Consider the following 22269-nt stretch of genomic DNA (forward strand, 5'->3'; position numbering starts at 1 on the left):
CTGATCACCCTGATTGTTTTTTTAACAGAATGTACATTCTGAATGTAGATATATTGTCTTCTGAAGTCAGAGAAAAGTATTTTGTTGATGATTAGTTTTGTGGAAGCCTAAAATCATTATGCAGTTTTAATAATGCAAAGAAAATGGACAGAAATGATGAAAACAGACAGTTTATTTTAACTACTATAAGGAAGTAAATGGATTATATTCTTGGATCATTTCCCCATTTGTACAGTCAGCTCACAGGTTTGTTCCTATTCCTGTACTAGGGAATTGAAGGTGCCCATAAGACACTAACAGTCTAGATATTTGTGCTTTATAGTATGTATACATGCAACAGTTACCAAGCAGTTGTTCTAATTCTCTTCATCTTTACAATTTTAAAGAAAATATTTAATGAAAGTGAAACATAAGTGTTTGTTTAGTATGCGGTTGGTGATGACAGAATATTTTTCATTAAGGATACTCACCTGGATTATCAAAAATAGCATTGGAATTATCTCATTGTAAATTTTTGTCTTGGGCTCATCCCTGAATTGTAGGGATGAGTTTTTAAGACTCCGTGTTTCTTGACTTTATTTTCACTCTGGGGTTGCACACAGGATCTGCTTCAGGCACTCTGTATACTCAGTCCGCAGTGGAAACTATACCAAAAGTTAAGCTTTCCAAAGCTTTAGTTTAGGACTGCTTAGTACCACGAGGGTTTTGGAAAGTCCTTCATAGACATAACCTGTGTCAATGGAATGCCTTGGAATGCATGACTGCTGTCACTGCTTGATAAAGAGCGGGGATGGAGGAGAGGGAGGGTGAGTAGCCTCTTTTCTGTTAGTTCTGTCCAAATTAAAAGGAAGAACTATTAATTTCCTTAGTTTATTTAGCTAGGCTTAACCCCCCACCATATCTTTTTCTTAGCTTGTGATGAAAAAGCCAACAAATACCTTTCTTTGGGTGATATGTATAGTAGTAGTAGAGAGCATTTTGTATTAAAGGCTTGTATGTTCCCTTAGCTGCCATGGTCTGTAGCCTATTGAGCTTATGTTACTAGCTGAATAACTAGTCCAGATGGCTAAACTGTTGGAGAATATAAAACCAAAACCTATTTCAGGCAGCTATCTACTTTACTGATTTTTGGATATGATCCATTCTAATTAGTAGTAACTTTCTCAATTTATTTTAAAATTTAATTTTTAACTGTTTGTTTTTTTTCTTTACCTAGGTTACAAAATATCCTCCTATGCTTGAGACCTACAGACTACATGTCCTACAAGAACTAATCAATGGTTTTTCATCTCCTGGAGATACATTAGAAACAAATATGGTGCCAAAAGATCTTCTTATCTTTCTCTGACTACAGTTTATTTGGACATACTTTTGTATTGAAGTGAAGTGTACAGACTGAGGCTATTCACTGTGGAGAGACTCTGTCGTGTAGGATCATGGACCATCCTAGTAGGGAGAAGGATGAAAGACAACGGACAACTAAACCCATGGCACAGAGGAGTACACACTGTTCTCGACCGTCTGGCTCCTCGACATCTGGGGTTCTTATGGTGGGACCCAACTTCAGGGTTGGCAAGAAGATAGGGTGTGGGAACTTCGGAGAGCTCAGATTAGGTAAGAACTTGGTTATATCAGTGGCTTTAACTAACAACAACAGCAGCTATAATGAGCTGTGGTGTGTTTCAAGACAAGTGGTTTATAGTTTTATGGGAAATTCTCTTAAAGAAGATCTGTTATAAGAATTAAAGCAAATGTGAATGGGACTGTAGTCCTCAGTTATAATTGCTGTCCAAGGTTTATGTCTCTGTGTGATAGGCTTTAAATTTTCCACCGATTCTAAGATTTTATGATGTAGGGAGATTCACATACAGGTATCAATAAAATGAAGATTTTATTTAGTTGGTCTTTTTTTTTTAACAGACTCCCGGGTATTCTAGATGCTGTTGGTCCTTGAACTACACTTTGAGAAAGGAGTTAGGCCTTGTTTTAATTCAGACTCTGCCCTGATAAGAGAGGACTACATCCTCACTCAGTAATACCCAGATTTAGTCTACAAAGATATACATCCTCTTTTGAGAGGCTTTCAAACTGATAACTACATTTGCATTTCTTCTTAGAAGTCCTAGCATGGGGATTGAGCTAGAACTTGAGAAATTATGCAATTTTATTTCCTAACCGAAGAACTAGGATTTTTTAATTTAAAATATAAATTTATGAGTGAGATGATGAATAATGACAAAATTGACCAGTTTGAAGATGTGAAATTGGGAAGAAGGTGCATTGGGTATTTATATATTGGGTATTTCTAAACCTTTTTATGGCCCTCCCTAGGTGAATGGGGAAGAGAAAATGAAAGATTTTATAAATGTATGAAGCTGGACATGAGCTTAGAGAATGTGAAGAGGTTCCCTTTTAGGGAAGAGGTTCCCTTTTTTTCAGACATTTTTTGAGGCTATGAATTACTGTGAAAGCCCATTGTAGGAGACTTAGGCCCTTGGGAGCAAAAGATGATTACTTATAGGAGCATAAGATGATTACTTGCTTGTTATCTCTGCTACTTCTGATAATTTTGCAAAAGAAGATAAAAAAGGTCTTGTTTTTGATACCCCATAAAGAGAGTCAGGGAAACATCACTACACTAGCCAGAGATCACTAGGTACAGAATCGAATTTGGGGATGCTGAGAATGAATTTATTTTTACTGGTAGAGGGCTGGCAGCCTAGAATTTTAAGACCTGACTATGATAATAAAAGGCTCTGCATATTTAGTGATGTGTTCATGTTCAGGCTAGCAAAGCCAGCAGATACTACTGAGCATCGAGGTTAGATGTGTAACTTCACACTGCTTGAGTTCCTAGCGACTACTGAATTGCTTTAGCAGCTAGTTTGGTAAATATTTATGTATTTAATGGATTAACTTTACTCTAACATCACAGTAGTACTTGAAATTAATTAGATTAGACATAAACATCCACAGAATTACTGCTGAGAGGCAGTGTATAATGCATATAAATTCATGTATTCTAAGAACATCATAAAATTGTTTAAATTGAAGAAGAAACTTGGTTGATGAAAACTGGAAATCTATTTTATTCAATTTAAGTATAGATTTGCATTATATGATCTTTAAGTTTACATAGGAATGGAAAAATTCATTCAATTAAAAGGATAAATTTATAGCTGATGAAGACTGTTGTGTTCTGTTTCTTCTCATGAATCTAAGATAATGTTGTTCTTATTTTGACTTGCCTTATAGTCAGTAGAAAAACTTGTCTTTCTTTACAAGTGGTTTTATTCTTGTGTGCTTATCGGGTTTTCATTAACTCTGGGCCAATATTGTAATAGCACTGTATCTAGAAACACTATCAACAGAAACCAGGAAAGGTACTTTCAGAATCATTTGACATCTTTCTATCAAGAGGTGTGCTGTATACCCCATTCCTGTGTCCTTTTGCTTTGGTGTTCGTAAGTAGAAGATTGTGCAGACGATGGAAGATGTAAACTAGGAAATTCTAAACTCAAGGCAGATGTAAATTGGCCTCCACCAAGACTATGGCCTGCAGGGTTGTTCTTTCTTCTCCAAACTCACTTCTTTCTCTAGCCACACTGTTTGTTCTGTCCCTCAAGCAGCCAAGGGTGTTTTTACTTCAGACTTTTATTCTCTGCCTGCAGAATTTTTTCTCCCAAATTTTGCTTAGCTGTTCGCTTCTCATTCTTTAGGCCTCAGTCACCTTTATGTTACCATCTCAAAGAAACCTTCTGTGACATCCCCTACCTTCATTTTAAAATAGCACGTTTCTCACCTAGCCACATTCTATCCTATGAAACTACTTTATTTTATTCATTGTATTATCAGTATCTGAAATAATTTTATATATTTGTTTACCTGTTAATTGTCTCTCTTTACTTGAATATAAGCCCATTGGAGGTTAGGGATTCTATCTGTATTATTTACTGTTATTATTTATAGAATGGATGGATATCCAGATGAATAGGAAAAGGAGAGGGAAAAACCATGGGCTCCATTGGCCTTCTGGTATGTGGGGTCGACGGGTAGGTAGTGGCCTTAATGTTTAGGTAGACCCCTGGATTCTAGACAGAGAACTAAAAAAGTGACTTAATGTTCAATACATTTTGGTTCCCTGCAAATCTGTTTCCACCCCATTATCCACTTAACAAAACAGTTCTTAAGTATTTACTATCTTGCCAAACTTTGGGAAAGATACAAAAAATAATAAGATGTAGTTTCTGTCCTTAAGAATCTCATAATCTGGTGTTAGAGAAAAAAAAATTATATTGCAAATTGGTAAGTATTATAATAGATTGCGTAAAAACTACATTGGCAGAGAAGATTAATGAAAGTTTCAGAAAGAGATATTATTTGATTGAGAGTAAGACAGGACTTCCACTGGCCGGCACAAGGAAGAAGGGCTCTCCAGCTGTTGGATACACAAACATTAGGTGTTGTGGAAGTGTTTAGCATATTATCAGGGCAGCAACTAGTTACTTATACAGGGCTGGGTTAGGGTGTGTCAAGTGAAAGAAAGTAATAGAGGCAGCTATTAGGTAGGTTGGGACAAGATTGTGAAGTGTTTGCATGGTATTAAAGCATTTGGACTTTATACTGTAGGCAGTGGAGTAGAATCATCAAGAATTTTACAATAGAAAAGTGACGTGATCTGGTTTGTAATCTAGAAAGATAATTCAGGTAGTTATAAGATTAGATCAGATAGGAAAGAGATTGACGTCTTGTGGATTTTGCTCTAATTATTGTCACATTATATTATCTTCCTCCATCTCTCTACCTCCAGACATGTTTGGCGGTAGTACTTTGCTTTATTAATCGTCATATTCTCAACTCCTTTTATTATGTATGGCATATAATGGATAATTAAGAATGTTTGACTTTATAGTCCAGGTTAGAAATGACCAGGCCTGTCTTAGCTCTTGGTTCTGAAAATAGCAGTGAGATCGAGAGGAAGGGATGAACTAGGGAGAAATTTCAGAAGTGGACTATAGGCAGGATTCGAGGGGAAAGGGTCAAAAATGACTGAGTTTGCCAGCTTGGGGAGACCAAGTGAATGAGGAAACCTTTAATGGAGATAGGAAATACAGGACTGGAGTAGCAGTGGAGAGGACAGGTAGATAGAGTTCATGCATATGACTTTGAGAGGAGTATGCAGCGCATATGCAGAAATATGGATCTAAGACTTAGAAAAGTTTAGGCTTGAGATAGGGATTAAGAATTTATCACTATGTAGGTGTTAAGGAACACATAGTCAGATGATGAGATGATGCTTTGTGGAGCTTGGATGACTGGGAGATTGTGCATTTAAGGGATATTGGAAAAGGAAGAGCCTGAAGAGTACAGAGGTTGAAAAGTCAAAAAAGAAGAGGTTCTAAATGGTTGCGGTATTAGCAAAGCCTTGTGCCCTAAGGTTAAGCAGGAGAGAACTAATTAGTTATTGCCTTTAGAAATAAACAGCTATTTATTTCTGAGATATTTCTTTTTTCTTCTCCCTTTTGTTTTTATTTTAAATGACTACATGTATTTTGTAATCAGAAAAAAAGCAATAAACGAAAAGCAAAAATAATTCTTTATAAGAAAATTTTTAAAAAGAAAATGGCATGCTTATCGCCAGAATTTTTCTTAAATTCTACTTTAGAAGTATCTCCAAAGATAACCACTAATTTAATTTTCCAGAAATTAAAAATGTATATCAGGTTATATTTTAGAAATGCAATCAAATTGTACATGCACTTTTTATTTCTACTTATAGATTATTCATTTTTTAATATCTATAGTTATTCAGTACTTTATTTAGTCTTTATATATGCATATATGAATTATTTGTTTTTTACTATTATAAATAATACTATGCTGAACATCCTTATAGACACTCGTAGTATATCCTTGTAGTCCAAATTTGATTATTTTATTTTCTTAGAATAAATCTTGAAAGTATACTTTCTGAGTCAAAGGACATACATATTTGCAATTTTGTTACACATTGACAGTTGTCCCTCCAGAAAAATGGTTTTTATTTACCTTGCGTGTATATGGGGTGGGGGTTGTTTACCTAACTCCTTCAGATACCTTAAACATTATGGAGAGTCTTCACCTGTGCTGGTCCAATAGGGGAAAATGGTATCTTGTTAAATGTGTATGTGTTCATGGGCGAAGGTGAACATCTTTACACATTTATTTACATTTCTTCTTTTAAGAGTTGTTTCTTTGTGGCCTTTGTCTACTTTTTAATAGGCAGATTATTTCTGCGGAGTCTTACCTGTGTATATTGCTTCAACAGAAAGGGATTTTGAATGTTTGAGAAAGGAAGATTGATGAAGGATGATCATGGATAAAAGGTAGGAGAACACACTGGAGTGGAAACAGATCTGCAGGTTGTTTTTCATTGATTGAAAACATGAGGAGTATATTGAGGATTTTTTTTTTTTTTTTTTAATTTTGAGTCTTTACTGAATCAAACCTGGAAAGAATCATGTAAACATTAAGATGCAAACGATTTAGTTCCTCCAGAATTCACAAAATGTATATCCCAAGTCCACAAATAACAGCTTGTTTTCCTGCTTGGCTGCAAGAATAAGAAAGTAGATAATATCTCTGTCACATCTAATAGATATGTACCTATGTTTAAAAATTTAATATTACCCTTGCGAAATAAGATTTTGCTAGAGAATGTTTTTGATTACAGACAGTAAAATGGAGGCACAAAAATAATTGACCTTTTTTGCTCTTTTCTTTATTTGGTATCTGGTGAAATATGCAAAATTACGTTAGCATTGAAGGATATTTCTGACAAAGGTAAATTGGCTAAGGGTAGCAGCTTGTCCTGTGACACATTCCTCCCTGGCTTCTAAAATAAGACACATATCTTTTTGACTAAAGTAAGTCATATATGATGACTTCTCTGCATATTTTTTTTCCTTTACCTGAATTACCTATCACTAGTGAACTTAAATTGGAATTTATAACTTCAGCTTCTACCAGCCAGTTCTGCTTTTGGCAGTTGTGATCATTAGCAGTGTACAGAATGTGTATTATCTAAAGCAGTTGGTTTCATATTGTGTCACACAGAGACTTGGAGCACCTACTTCTCAGTGCCAGAAAATAGGAAAGGAAAAGTGAGCAGCAGGCAGGACTTTCTATTACCTACATACTGAGTTTTCAATAGATTTTGTTGAAAGATACAGTTCTGCTATGGAAAAATTTTTTGCAAGTCATTCAATTGAAAGGATATAGGCTTACAATAAAACAGGAAATTTAGTTGTGTTCGCTAGTGGAATGTGTAGTCATTGTAAAATCAAATGTTACTTTATAGTTTCTTAGGAAATTTTAGCATTTTGAACAACTAGAACTGTCTATTATCAGCCAAAACCCAAGCCAACCAATGAAACAGAAAAACTGATATATTGTGCTTTTATAACATTGTTAAGATTTTTCTATGAATTTGCAAATTTTAGAGTCTGTGGATGGAACAAACTAAAACAGATTTTAGAAGTCATGTCATTATTCTCTTGCCCCAGTGGTTAAATGTTAAGAATCCTAGAGTCAGATTGCATTTCCAAGTTTCATTTTTTCCCTCTGTCAGACGAGGGGCGTCATAATATCTACCTTACAGATTTGTTGTGAAGATATAATTCAGATAATGTCTACAGTCACCTAAGAGAGTGGTTGATACATAGTGAGCTCATGGTTTATGTACATAATATAAAACATTGTTTGAAATTATTTTAATTTTTCCCAACTTTATATTAAAAAAATTTCAAGATTTTACAAAAGAGTAAAAAGAATAGGATGGTTAAAGCCATGATATATTATCACCTAGATTTGCCAGTTAATATTGCGTTCCATGTGCTTTATCTCTTTAGGTATATGTATGTGTGTACATTTGTGTGTAAACCTGACAAAATATATCCCCCCACCCCCGGCAGTAAGAGTTGTTTATATGTTCCCACTTTATAGATGTGTGACAAATTATATTTCTTATTTTGTTTCAAGAGTATGGTGCAGAGGGGTTCAATTTAAAATTATTACTCTAGAAATAATGCATTTTAACTTTCTTGGAAAAACCAGGAACGCATATATAATTCTTATTTCTAGTAGTGTCGCAGTTTGAATTTCTTTTGGAATGGCACCCAGTTCTAACTCGAGCACAATTTATTGGTTAAACAACTTTAACAGATCTTTCTGTCAATAGCATAATGCATCAAAAAAAATGATAGGAGTAAATAGTTTTAACCACATTTGCTGAGACACAGTCTACATCATATTAATATGTTTAGAAGTATCACAGATATGATATTTGTAGGGTTATGCATTGAGATCTTAACTAGTTAATGAGGATTTAACGGTAAAATTTCCAGGATTTCTAAGCCAATTTGGAATTGTTGAGGAGGATTACAAAACTAGGGTGATTATAGATTTGCTTATGAAGAGAGTTCAGGATCAGTATTTCCATGATGTCATCATGCATCCTGAAGAGAAAATGGTCTGAACTTTTGGTCATAACTTTTCCATGAAAGGTAAGGCTCTTATCAAAGGAAGTAGAACTCACTGCTGGGCATAGTAGACTCTCAAAGAGTAGATCATACTCATTTGGGGTTACTAGGGTAAGAAAATGCTATACGTATTTTTTATAATATAATTTTAATGAAAATACCCATGTAACATAGATTTTAAAGTCCTGATTCCTGCAAGCAAGCATTTCAACTCTTTAAATGTCTTTTAGATACCTCTTTTTTTCTAGACATTACTATTTTTTTCAATATTCAATATTATTTCTTGATTTTTCTCATACATACCATCCCCAATTACATACAGATACTATTCAGCTTATGATGAGGTTATGTCTCAATAAATCCATTCTCATTGTAAGTTGAAAATGCAGTTAATACACCTAACCTACTGAACATCAGTGTAGCCTAACTTACCTGAAACGTGCTAAGAACACTTAAACATTAGCCAGCAGTTGGGCAAAATCATCTAACACAATGAATGTACTGTAGACTATCAGTTGTTTACCTTTGTGATCATGTGGCGGACTAGGAGCTGCTGCTCATTGCTGTTGCCCAGCATCACAAGACACTGTTGCACTACATATTGCTAGCCTGGGAAAAGATCAAAATTCAAAATTCAAAGTATAGTTTTTACTGAATGCTTATCGCTTTTGCACCATTGTAAAGTTGCAAAATCGTAAGTCAAACCATTTTAAGTCGGGGGCCATCTGTACAAACACTCCCTAAATTCTCCCCAAATACTTATGTCATACTTTTTGGTTAAACCATTTTTCTGCATGTACAGTATAATGATTGTTGAAATATTGTTCACACTCGAGCTATGAAGGCATTATTACTGTGTTTTCTTTCTAGTACATCCCTATCCCTCCTTCCCTCAGAAATAAAAATTACTGATACTTGAGTTTTAAAAAATTTTCTTAGTTACTACATATCCTTTATTAATTCTTCCTCTCAAGTTTACAACAGAATTGTAAGTTTCCTGTCAATATCATTGGGTAATCTTAGCATTTCGATTCCTCCTCTGAAGTATGTCAGCTTTCTCAGGTCTGCTGTTTCCTCACCTATTTTATTTGTCCTTTTAGTTTCTTTTGTCATTTCAATGTGAGTTTGAAAAGGAATAAAGTAAAATGCCTATGTTTTTATCTGCCATGTTAAATGTCTCTAATGTATTATATATTTTTATTCAGCAAGGCATTTATTTGACAGACGTTTGTGATATTCTGGTAACACAGATAGAAATGTGAACTGGCTGATAAGATAACTAAGTAGGTTTGTAGTTTTCTTAACCACCTGCACCAGGGAGAATCAGTTTTAATGGACCGTTGTCATTACTGATGCTGAACATAGAGCTCTGACTTTGGTTCCATTCAGTTGAACCATGAATTGGATGGAGACCTTTAAAGAACATATAGTAGTCTCCCTTTATCTTCAGGGCATATGTTTCAAGATCCCCAGTAGATGCCTGAAACCTTGTATAATACCAAACCTATATACACCATTTTTTCCTATGTATACATACCTATGATAAAATTTAATTATAAATTAGGCACAGTAAGAGATTAATAACAATAACTCATAATAAAATAGAGCAATTATAAGAATATACTGTAATGAAAGGTATGTATATATGGCACTATTAAGTAAAATAAGGGTTACTTGAAACTGTGTACTGTGATATCACTAGTCTGATAACCAAGATAACTACTAAGTAACAGGAGGGTAGCATACACAATGGATATGCTGGACAAAGGGATGATTCATGTCCCAGCGGGGGTACAGAGCAGGATGGCTTGAGATTTCATCACACAACTCAGAACAGCATGCAATTTAAAACTTATGTTTATTTCTGAAATATTCCAACTTAATATTTTTGGACCATGATTGACTGCAGGTAACTGAAACTGCAGAAAGCGAAATTTCATATAAGGGGGACCACTGTACTAATGAAATCCTCACGTAGCACAATGCTTGAGGTGGAGCAGCTAAATAAACTGGTTAACATAATTAAGATTCAGCATTATCTTAAATTAGCAACGTTGAACAAAAGACCAGATCATGATTCAAGAACCGTACTATACAATTTCAGGCCTGACAACTAGATTAGTGACAGTTATATGAAAAAGGTGGCCATGAGTTTAGTATGAGACAAGAGTGGGATCTGGCTCCCAACAGGGTCGTGGTGACTTAGACTGATTTAATATATATGTAAAGTCCAGATCAACAAAAGTAATAAACCTACTTAAGTTTTAGACCTGTAGGGAACCTTGGCATTATCTAGTCCAACCTTCATCATTTTAAAGATGAAAAATTTAGAAATCAAATGACTTGAGTTAAGATAAGCTACTTACCACAGAGTTGCAACTAGAGCCCAGATCAGGGACCTCCCAAACAAGTATTTTTATTATGTGCCAGGTAGTCTAACCACTTATTAAGTATGCAGTTGAAATACCACATGCCAAAAAAAAAAAAAAAAAAAAAAGCTTAAAAACGACATTAGAATAAATATCTGATTCCAAAATTTATAGTTGTCGGCATTTAATTACCTATTACCAGGAAAAGAAATATAAATATAATTACCTATTGCCAGGAAAAGAAATATAAATAAAGTATAAAATGATGGCCATTATTTTAAGTAACGCTATCTAGTTTCTATGGTGGACCAACTTTAATCTTTAGGGATTTTCTAGGTGAGGAAGGAAAGCATTGGCTAATTAATAATTAATTTTTGATTCATTTTTAATTTTGCAAAGTATGTATTTTGAAATTCAGAGTAAAATGGGAGGATGTTATAAAGTGGAGGATATTATAAACACTGTATCTTATTCTACCCTTAGCTTTTTATTTCAATAAAATACAGTGGGAAGTGAGGCTAGAGATGTGAGCAGTCTGTTCTTGACTAGCTTTGGGCCATGATATGTATTTTGGACTTTATTCTGCAGGCATTAAAAAAACTTGACAGGAACTACATGCCATCTCCTTCCCAAGAACATAAATTAATTAGAACGTCTAATGTTTCCTCCCTACCCTCAAAAGGTGTAATTTTTCTGTATTTAGTTTTTCTGTATTGTTAAAAATACATGTCAGTCTTTTTTATCCAGTGGTGCTGATATCTAAATAACGGTGGTAGTTCCTCTAGTTTGTCTGGATGGTAAAAAGCTTAAACAGTAAATGCTTTGCGATTTTAAGTAATTCTGAATGTTTCTTTGACTAAAGGGCTCTTATAGGTAGTTTAGGCTGTTTGTACTGTGAAACTAAAAATTACTTTGTCTTTTTGAGGTTGTAATGCTTCTTTTTTTCTACTTTATTTTATAAACTACTTCAGAGATTGATTAAACTAAATAATCAGATTGTTCAGATTTGAACATCCAGAGTATAGATGGGTTAAGGATAATTCTGATTCATGGAACTTGTTTTCTTTTGTTTTCGGTTGGTTTTTATTTTATTTGTTTTGAGACGGAATTGTAACATCACAGATAATTAGAGCAAAGTCTTTGTTCAGTTGTGTGTACATGTATATATGTGCTTTGGTATAAACAAAGTTGGGTATTCTTTGAGATTCTGCTTTCTTATTTACTAAATTGTTATGTGATTTTCACGATGTTTAATGGCTTCATTCTGTTTCTTCAAGTAGATTAACCACAATTGTTCATGTAGTTGGCCTTTCAGTTAATATTTACCTTATATTATTATTATAAGTAAATAACACAATAAACATTTTCATGAAAGTAATTGTCAGAAATATAACATAATCCTCAGTAGCTTACTGGATAAATAATTTTCTTTTGTATATACTGGGCAGGAAATTTACACATACACAGTTATAAAAATTTTTTTCTTCTGATGAGGACTTGTATGACTTACTCTCAGCAACTTTCAGATATGTAATACAGTATTATTAACCGTAGTCGCCATCCTATACATCTCCGTGGCTTATTTATTTTATAACTGGAAGTTTAAAAATATGAATGCTTTATGAATTTGCATGTCATCCTCGTGCAGGGGCCGTGCTAATCTTCTCCATATCATTCCAATTTTAGTATATGTATGTATTGCCAAAGCAAACATCACATATGTTCTTTATTAAACCTGAAACTTTAGAAACATTTCTACTATAAAAATGATTTTAGTTTTAAACTTTTATTGAAGGAATGTCACTTATCTGGAAAATTCATTTATATAATAGAACTCTCTAGTTGAGGTTTAAGAGAGACTATTACTTTTCTAATTAAAAAACATAGTATGCTTCTGGGAACGGATCATGAGGGAAGAGGTCTCAGTCATTATTATAAAAAGTATATATGTTTAATCCAAAAATGAAATTAAGGAAACAGTTCCATTTACAGTAGTATTAAGAGAGAATAAACCTCAAAAAAAAACGTTTAACAAAATGAGTGTAAAACTTATACTATGAAAACTACAAAACATTGTTGAAAGAAATTTAAAAAGACCTAAATATATGGAAAGACATTCATTTTCAGGGTCCCGTCTTAATATCATTAAGATGGTGGTACTCCCCGATTGATCTACAGATTCATCACAATTCCTTTCGTAATCCCAGCTGGCTTTTTTGTAGAAATTCTAAAAAGCTGATTCTAAAATATATATATGGAGTTGTTAGTGACCAGGCAGAACCAAAACAATATTGGAAAAGAAGAACAAAGTTGGATGGCTCACACTTACTGATTTCAAGATTTACTACAAAGCAACAGTGATCAGAGCAGTGTGGTACTGGCATTAGAATAGACATATAGATCAATGGAATAGAATTGAGAAACCATATATCAAGCTGAGGTCCATCGTTTTTTGACTATTGTGTCAAGACTATTCAGTGGAGAAAGAATAATTTTTCAACAGTTGATGTCAGGACAGCTGGATATTCACATACAAAAGATTGGAGTTGAAACTTTACCTCATACTTTAAAAACAAAAAATCCCAAATAGGTCAAAGAACTAAATGTAAGAACTCAAACTATAAAATTCTTAGAAGAAAATGTGTGGGTAAATCTTCATGCCCTCAGATTTGGCAGTGGATTCTTAGGTATGACACCAAAAGCACAAATAACAAAAGAAAAAAATAGGTAAATTGGACTTCACCAAAATAAAAATTTTGTGCTGCAAAAGCTACCATAAAGAAAGAAAAATAAAAACCATATACTAGGAAAAAATATTTTCCAGTTATATCTAATAAGGGACTAGTATTCCGAGTATATAAAGAACTCTAACAACTCAACAATAAAAAGACAACTTAATTTTAAAATAGGCAAAGGATTTTTTTTTTTTTATAGCAGAAAAGAAAAGCTTTATTAAAAGGGAAAGTACACTTCCAGACATGGAAGCAGGCCCGAACAAGAGAAATGTGGCTCAAAAGGAATGGACAAAGGATTCAAATAGACATTTCTCCAGTGCTGACATAAGGATGGCCATTAAGCATGTGAGATGATGTGTCAAGCAAGCAGAGTCAGGAGGCTTTGACTAGAAATAAATGGCAAAAATTTATTCAAGTATCTTAAGATTTGCAAATCAGCAACACAACTAGGCAGTACCCAGAGTGTTCCAAAGAAGAAAGAAAAGCTAAGAGTTCTTATAGTAAAAAGTGCATTCTTGAGAAGAATCAGTTCTGCATTCTTAGTCCCTGGATTGGTCTGATATCGTAATCTTCCAGACGTCCAGTGGTCTGAATAATGGATATCAGGTGGTCTGGACACATGAGCATTCTTTCCTAAGTACTTTAGGAGGTAATCAGAGAGTTATCTATATCTTCAGGCATAACTAGAGGTTTCAAAGGTTTAAGTTCCTCAGCTAGTTAAAGCAAGAGTAAAATCATTTCCTCATGCCTCAACCTACTTTATTGTAGTAATTTAGCAGCTTAACTATAGTGATTCCATTTTATTTGCTTACTCTTTCCTCATAGTCTCATCAACATTAGTCATTGGGGAATTATAAATCAAAACCACAGTAAGATAACATATTGTACCTACTAGGGTGGCTAGAATCAATAGATAATAACAGGTGTTGACTATATGCTGTTGATGTAACATGTAAAATGACTTCATATGCTGCTGATATAAAATGTAAAATGGTACAGCTACTTTGGGAAACAGCCTGGCAGTTTCTCAAGTTAAATATAATAGTTAATTAAATACAAGAGGACCACCATTTGTTCCAGCAATTCCACTCTTAGGTATGTATATACCCAAGAGAAAGGAAAACATAATGTCACTTGATTAATAGATAAGCAAAATGTGGTATTATTTGACTTTAAAAAGAATGAAGAAACAATAAAGAGCGTGGGGTTTCTTTTTAAGGAGGTGGAAATAGTCTAAAATTGATTGTGGAGATGGTTACACAACTCTTAACATACTAAAACCCAGCAAATTGTATACTTTAAATGGGTGAAGTGTATGGTATGTAAATTACATCTCAAAAGCTGTTACCAAAAAATTATATAGGCTTAATCGAAATTGATATGTGAACTTGCTAATATAATTATGTAACTTTATACAGTATTATGTTGGACTTAAGATTTAATATAGGTCGAAATGATTTTTCCCTCCTGTGAAACTACATTTATAGTTAGACTTAGAAAAGTTTCAAGTGTCATCACATTTGAGATATTTTTAATTTTTCAGTAAGTTACTGATTGGCAACAAAACTATGATTTCATTTATGATCAGTCCTAAATTCTACATTGTGAATCATGATTTTATATTTTTATACATGTGTTTCATTGTTTTCATAATTACTTTGATAATCACAAGAAAGATTGTTTTATTTGCTTTTTCCTACAAGGTTTTTAAGCTAATCTTCAAAAAAAAAAGTAATTCCTGAATAGAGATGGTGCTCCTTTGATGTTTATTATTATTCCCCACAAGGAAAGGATTTTTGACTTTGAATGAGAATCTAATGATCACAGGTTAAGAACATTTCGGTTCTAACCACTAAAGCTGCAGAAGTTTTACTAAAAAATACTACACTACCTAAAATTCTGCGAATTAGAGTTTAGCAATCCATTGAATTGTTGAGCTTTAAGAGATTTATACTTTCAAAGTACAAACTGATTTTTTCTTATATCTTGATGTGGTCTCTCCAAGACCATGTTCTGCCATTACAAATTGGGAGCAACTATGCTCAAAATAACAATAGTTATTATTACACTGAGAAGGTAGGTCTCGGAATTTTTTGTCTTCCTGAAAATGGACCTTATGAGTCTGAAAGGGGTTGCTCAGATTAATTTTTTTTAACATTGTGGTTAAAAAACCATCAAATTTACCATCTTAATAATTTTTAAGTGTACAATTTAGTATGTTTAAATATATTCATATCGTTGTAAAACAGATAGCCAGAACTTTTTCATGTTCTCCAACTGAGATTCAAACAACATCCTTTTTTCCCCTCTCTCCCCAGGCCCCGGTAACCACCATTCCACATTCTTTTCTGTGAATATGACTACTTTAGATAGTTGAATTATATAGTATTTGCCTTTTTATCACTGGCTTATTTTATTTAGCATACTGTCTTCAGGGTTCACTTGAATTGTAGTATGTGACAGGATTTCCTTCCTTTTTAAGGCTGAATAAAATTCCATTGTATGTATATACCACATTCTCTTTTTCTATTCATCTGCCCTGCATTCATCCATTGATGGACATTTGGTTTGCTTCCACCTCTTGACTATTGGAAGTGGAATTAAACTGGTAGCTTCTTAATGCTTAGTTTAATATACCAAGAGATTAGAGTTATGATGTGGAGGAAAAAGCAGCAATTCTGAAATAAGATACAAATATGAGGAAAGGTAGAATCATCCACTACTAATACATGCAAAAAAATGAATGAATCTCAGACATAATGTTAAGCAAAAGAGTGGTTATTGTATAATTATATCCCTAGATGTTCCAAGCGAATTCTTGCAATTACAGTCAAAATAGATTACTTCGAGAGGTGGTAGATAGATAAGGATTATTGATTGGCAAGAGGCACAAGAAAGCCAACTAGAGTGCTGCAGGTGTTCTCTCAGATAGTTACATGGTTATATGAATATGTAAGAATTTACTGAGCTGTACACTTAGAATTTGTGCTCTTTACTTAATGTGAGTTATACTTCAGTAAAAAAGAAAAATGTTTAAAAAATTTTTTTAAGGCATATCGTTTGTACAACAGGATTAAAGTTTGATTTTACTTACATGTTAACAATATGTGTCAATGACCTGCACGCAGCTTTCCAATCTGTTCCTCAGGAGGAGCTGCTTCCCAATCACTGGTTCTAAACAAAGCTGAAAAATTATGTGCCAGACCCTTTTAGGAAATTGTCTAAATAATTAACAGTAAAGCAAGACTTTAAAAAAGCACATTAACGTTGCTTCTGGTGACATAACTACTTTCATTAGGATGAGAAGTAAATAGACATATCACTGGGATCTGAAGTTTTTAGATACTGTGGTTTCTCCAATTGGTATATTAGTTGAATGTCTAATATAAATATTCTTTTACTTCTGCTATAACTTTATTAATAACATCTGTATTTCCTCTTAAAAATTATATTATCATCTAGAATGGAGGTCTATATTCTTGGCAGGAAAATATTAATAAATCGACTGGTTTTGCCTTATGATCAAGTTCAAGTCATTGACAATCCATGGTTTTAGTTCTTCTAGAATCGATTGCTTTACCTTGAACTCTGTTCATAATTGTGTTTTTTCACTTTCGACCCTTTTACTTTTCAAAGGACCATTTGGACTTCTCTTCCTGAATGGGTGAAATGTCTGACTGGTACTATAACCTTCCCCATATCCATGGGTCTCCATTTGGTCTTCTAATTTTTCACATTTATATTGTAGAGGTCTTCAAATAGCAAGTAAACCATTTGTTCTAAAAGAACGCTTCAAATCTATTAGAGATCTATAATGAAATATACTGATTTGCTTCAAAATTGAGTGAGGTTACCTGGGGGAATTCATTGTATAACTTTGAAATTTTGCATAGTAAAATTAAAAAATATATATTTTAGTATGTTTCTGTAAACTATCATGCTTTTAAGAGTGATTCATTCTAGTTCTTTTCTCACCAGCGTAATGTAGAAAATTTCACACATTTGCTTAGTAAAACACAGGCTTCTGTAAATACCTTACAGGCTCTCCCTCTTGAAATAGGGTATAGGACTTTCTTTGATCCCATTTATAAAATGACATCTTCCACCTGCTTTTGCCTCAGTCTACTCAGCCTCACTCCAGACTCTCAGCTGCTAGAAAAACCCCTGTTCTTTTTACTAACAGATTGATCTGAATATCATATTTATTAGCTAAGAAAGTCGTAGAAACTAGTCCAATCACTAACTTAAGCTTTTTATTCCAAAATGAAATAATCGAAACTGCTTTTCAGAAGGCTTTTGATAGCTTTTATTTTTTTGACCATGACCCACACTAAAAAGTATTATATTGCGATTCAGTACATACACAAATTAATGTATCTGAAGCAAAAGTTTCATAAATAATATCCTTACTAAATATGATATATTCTTTTCTTAAATTTTATACTATTTTTCTTGCAAGATAGTGTTTGTTGGGACCCACTGAATTTATTTCACACTCCACTAATGGATCACATCACGCAGTTTAGAAAACATTTTAATGTTGTCGAAAACAGATATGTTTTAGCGTGTTAAGAGTAAACATGCTCTGTACCATTACCAGTGGTTAAGCAAGATTTAATAAGATTTTTTATAATAAACTACTTACCGATATTGATAAGTAATCCCTTCAAAAAACTTGGCACAAGAAGAAATTATCTTTGCCATTCACTGCTAACTATTTGGGAAATGTTTCTGCATAGTATACTAATATATTAGTAGAATTAAGCCAGTGAAAATGAGAAAGACCTCTGACTTTGTGCTTTAAAGTTCTGGTGCCTTTTATTATTCTCTTATCCCTACTCCTACCGCCCACTTAAAGAGATGCTATCTGGTTGATGGAGGCAACGGGCCAGCCTGTCCTCTTTGCTCTAAATAGACATGGTAACCAATCTGGATTACATAAAAGTGATTTCTTGTTTTAACTACTAATTGCCTCAAATTCTTTGGCTGGATTTTTTTTTTTTTTAATATAAGTTCTAGGTAGTAACTTATAAATGTACTACTTTCACTTTAGGGCAAGAAAATGTGACAGCTGGAGATCTAACTAAAACTGAGAACCCGAGGCTGTATGTTCCTTTATCAGTGTGACTGAGAACTGAGACCTGCTGGTTCTTTGAAATAATGCTGTGTCTGATGAAGCTTACGGTAAATGTTGTCTCTGTAGGTGACTTACTGAAACAGGAAGTCTTTATGCAGTGGGTTTTATGAGCAGCATCACATCCAGGACTGCTGTTTCAGAAGGGTTGTGTTTAAATATAAAGCTCCAAAAACTACTATGTAATGAGTTTCTTTTCCATTAACAATAAAAGAACCCATAGCCAGGAAGTGAGCTTGGGAAGCATTGTGGATTTTGTGCAAGAGATACTAAAAGCTTTGAGTCCTTGGGATTGTGCCATCTCATCAGTGGTATTTTTCTGTCCATTAAACTGCCTGCTTTTCTCAAAGTTATTGACATATTATATATCAATATATATATGTTCATATATATCCATATTTAGCTGAAGAAGTCATTCATTTTAAATGGCCCGAATTTTAGTTCTCTATCTTTGTAATTAAAATCTTCCAGCACAAAATTTTTGAGTGCTATATATCACTGAGGATAGTGGCTGAGTGATTGTCTAGCTTTCCAACATGGTTACGTTTTGTATTGCCCTGTTCAGTCTTAATGATACTCCCTGGCAAAAGAATTCATTCGAGTAATGCTTAACTCAGGAGAATTATCCAGTCACCTCCAGTGCCTTTTAGGAGTAAGGATAATTGCTTTGTACGAGGGTGACACGTGTTCTGTTCTTTTGGTGCCGCCAGAGAAAATAAGCAAACACAAGCAAGCTAGCATTTTGTGATGTATCAGCCATCATGTTTGGTGTTACACAGGCTCTTGTTTATTATATTTCTGAGATTATATTCTTTTATATAGATATGAAAATTGAAGATGAAGGTCATTTCATAATTCGTTATTTTAGATTTAGTGAGAACCTAGAGGAAGGCATCATGGTGGAGTGGAATGATTGTTGCCTACTCTCCTGGTTCTTCGTCTTCTCCACTAATTAAGAGCATTTTTGACCCTTCTCTTTTCCTTATCCCTCACGTTTACATGTAATCCAAAGGTGGTTAGTTTGTTCTTTAAAATGCCTTGATTATGTCTTATTATTTTAAGTTATTCTCTTTCAGAAATTACTGCCTCATATCTGCAATAATAATAGGAGTAATAAAAATTAGATTTATCTAGCACTTTGCAGTTTACAAAGTACTTTCATATATTCTTATCTAACTCTTGTGATCTTCATAATTACACTGTATGTGGCAGATGTTATTCTTTTAACATTCTGCTGTAAAAACTTCTTATTCATCTTATTCTGGGTATCCTCTTTTATCTTATATATTGGGACCAGATTAGTATTTTTAAAATACAGTTTTCACCATTTATTTTTTCTTTTAGGACAAGACCTTTGGTGGTTTCACAGTCAGCTGAAATGGAGTCGAAACTCCTATATTTGCATTTAAGATTATCCGTAATCTGATTCTAAACCAGATTTCTTTTTTTGTTGCTCTAGAACTTTCTCAGAAGAACCTTCTCTGTATATCAAGTCAATTTGATTCACTTCAGCAAATATCTGTTATCTACTATATATCACATACTATATTGCTAGAGTTGAAAAGATGAGTTAAACATTCTTCTTGTCTTCAGGAAATTTACTGTCTAGTGGAGGTAGAAAGATATATGCATAAACTAATTATAATATGTGGAATTTTATGGAACTGGATGCCTCTTCAGTTTTATAAAGTATATTTAGAAAAGGGATTTTTTTTTTTAAAAGCATGAAAACCCAAAGAACCAAAAAAAGAAGAGAAGATAAAAACAGATGAGAAATGTTAACAAAATTTTGGAAAGTGGAATGCAGATAGTTAAGTTATAACTGACTTAACAGTTCAGAGAATGCCGAATGATTGAAAAGTAGGCTAGTTTGTAACAGAATACCTCAGATAGACCCAAGAATCGGAGATTCTAGGAATTTGGAAAGTTGGGATACAGGAGCTAAAAACAGGAAGTCTTGTCGCAGATCTATATGTGAAGCAGTTGGATTACCAAATCCCCTTCCACCCAGGCCTTGCCTTCCCTGAAAGCTACCCTTTCCCACCCTCATGGGCAATGAAAAGTTCACACCATTGAAAGTAAACTGCACTGTGAAAACTAGGCTGCCAAGTTGAACTCAGAGAAATGAGAAAAAGTTACTGATTAGTGAGACCCACCCCCCCTAGACTCTGGAAGAAGCAGATCCATAAGTGCCCAGGATTCTTTTGAACATTTTTTCTTCAAAAGAAATTTATGCACAATTTATATAATATAGTAAGTTTGTTTTACTATAAAAAAGATTTTCCCCAAATCCTCGGAGAAAAGTAAGTATCCACGAAAAGTATATTTTATTCGTCCTATAGCTTATGCCCCGCCATACCTCCACGTACTTTGGTTGTGCGTAACTCAGTAAGAAGCTGACATTCACAGTTATTCACACACTGTCCCTTTTGATTCTGTCTGACTTTACTTCTCACCATTTCTCCCTGTATACTTTGTGCTCTGTTCATATTAGTCCGCTCTCAGTATATCACATTCTGTTCATTTTCTATCATGTCTCCTTTCTATCATGTTCTCACTGTTCAAAGTACGTTTTTTGTGAGAAATTTCCTTTATTTTCTCTGTTTGTCCTTCAAGGCTCACCTTGCATGCCACTTTACCCAAATACTCATCCAGTCTTCTCTACTGACTTATTCATATTTCTCTCTTAACACTCTTCATATATGTGATTTATTTAACTTTTTACCACAAGGCCCTGTTTGAGGAGCTAGAATATAGTCTCTGAAGGGAAAGAACTGAGTGTCACTCATCTTAGATGTCTGATATGTGCTGGGTAATAAGTATTCAAATGTTTTCCCTTACCTCTCATGTCTTATTTTTCTAGTCAATCTTTTATTCTTCCTTACAAATGGTTTTTCAAAATCATAGATCTTATCATGTCACTACCCAACTCATTTTAAACTTTAAGTTGACATCGAGGCCTTTCCTAAAGTAGACTCAACCTTACTTTTCTAGTCTCCCTTGTTGCCCTAACCACTCCTTGACCATCTCTACGCCTTCTTGATCCTCATGATACAGCTTATGGTCCATCTATCCCCCAGACCACCCAACATTCTCGGCTTATACCATCTACTTTCTCATTTTTTGTTTGCTCATGCAGCTTCTTCTCTCTGAGATGCCTTTCTCCCTTTTTTAATCTAAAATTCTACTCATTTTTTAAGACTCTGGGAGGAAGTGGCTGGGGGGAAGAAAGAAAGATAAGAATTTCCTTCCTAAGACTCCTGAAATTACCTTCTCTCTTTTCTTGCTCACAGATCAGAATCCAGGTTTATTACTCTGTTTACTCTACCAGCTCACTTCAAGGGTTGTATATATTGAAATAAGATGTTACTTTAAGTGTGTACTCCAAGTATTAATTTACTCCTTTAACAGCAAAGACATGCTGTACTGTAAATGAGTAAGAGGTGAATTTTGGTGTCCATACTTCCCTACCCCTAGTAATTCTTATTCCTAAAACTGGGACAGGGGTATTC

General features: G+C 33.9%; 1 protein-coding gene and 1 non-coding gene across 10 annotated transcripts in view; one reads left to right on the forward strand and one right to left on the reverse strand.

Moving 5' to 3' along the window:
* Positions 1 to 22269, forward strand: part of CSNK1G1 (casein kinase 1 gamma 1) — a 146833-nt gene that overhangs the window by 49863 nt on the left and 74701 nt on the right. For 6 of the 9 annotated variants that reach the window (XR_005653366.1, XR_005653367.1, XM_039865319.1 and 3 more), the window contains one exon: positions 1217 to 1614. Coding sequence is in view for 4 of the 9 variants with exons in the window: in XM_039865319.1 (XP_039721253.1) it covers positions 1437 to 1614 (178 nt within the window). In the remaining 5 variants the exon portion in view is untranslated. Of the gene's footprint in view, positions 1 to 1216; positions 1615 to 6261; positions 6366 to 18676; positions 18808 to 22269 lie in introns of those variants that run through there. The other 3 variants (XM_039865324.1, XM_039865323.1, XM_039865325.1) reach the window with 3 other exon arrangements.
* LOC120604755 (U6 spliceosomal RNA) lies at positions 12492 to 12600 on the reverse strand. Its single transcript, XR_005653406.1, has one exon. It is a non-coding gene; the product is annotated as a U6 spliceosomal RNA (small nuclear RNA).

The sequence above is a fragment of the Pteropus medius genome, unplaced genomic scaffold, assembly GCF_902729225.1.
Source record: "Pteropus medius unplaced genomic scaffold, Ma_sr-lr_union100, whole genome shotgun sequence".
NCBI classification, from domain to species: domain Eukaryota; kingdom Metazoa; phylum Chordata; class Mammalia; order Chiroptera; family Pteropodidae; genus Pteropus; species Pteropus medius.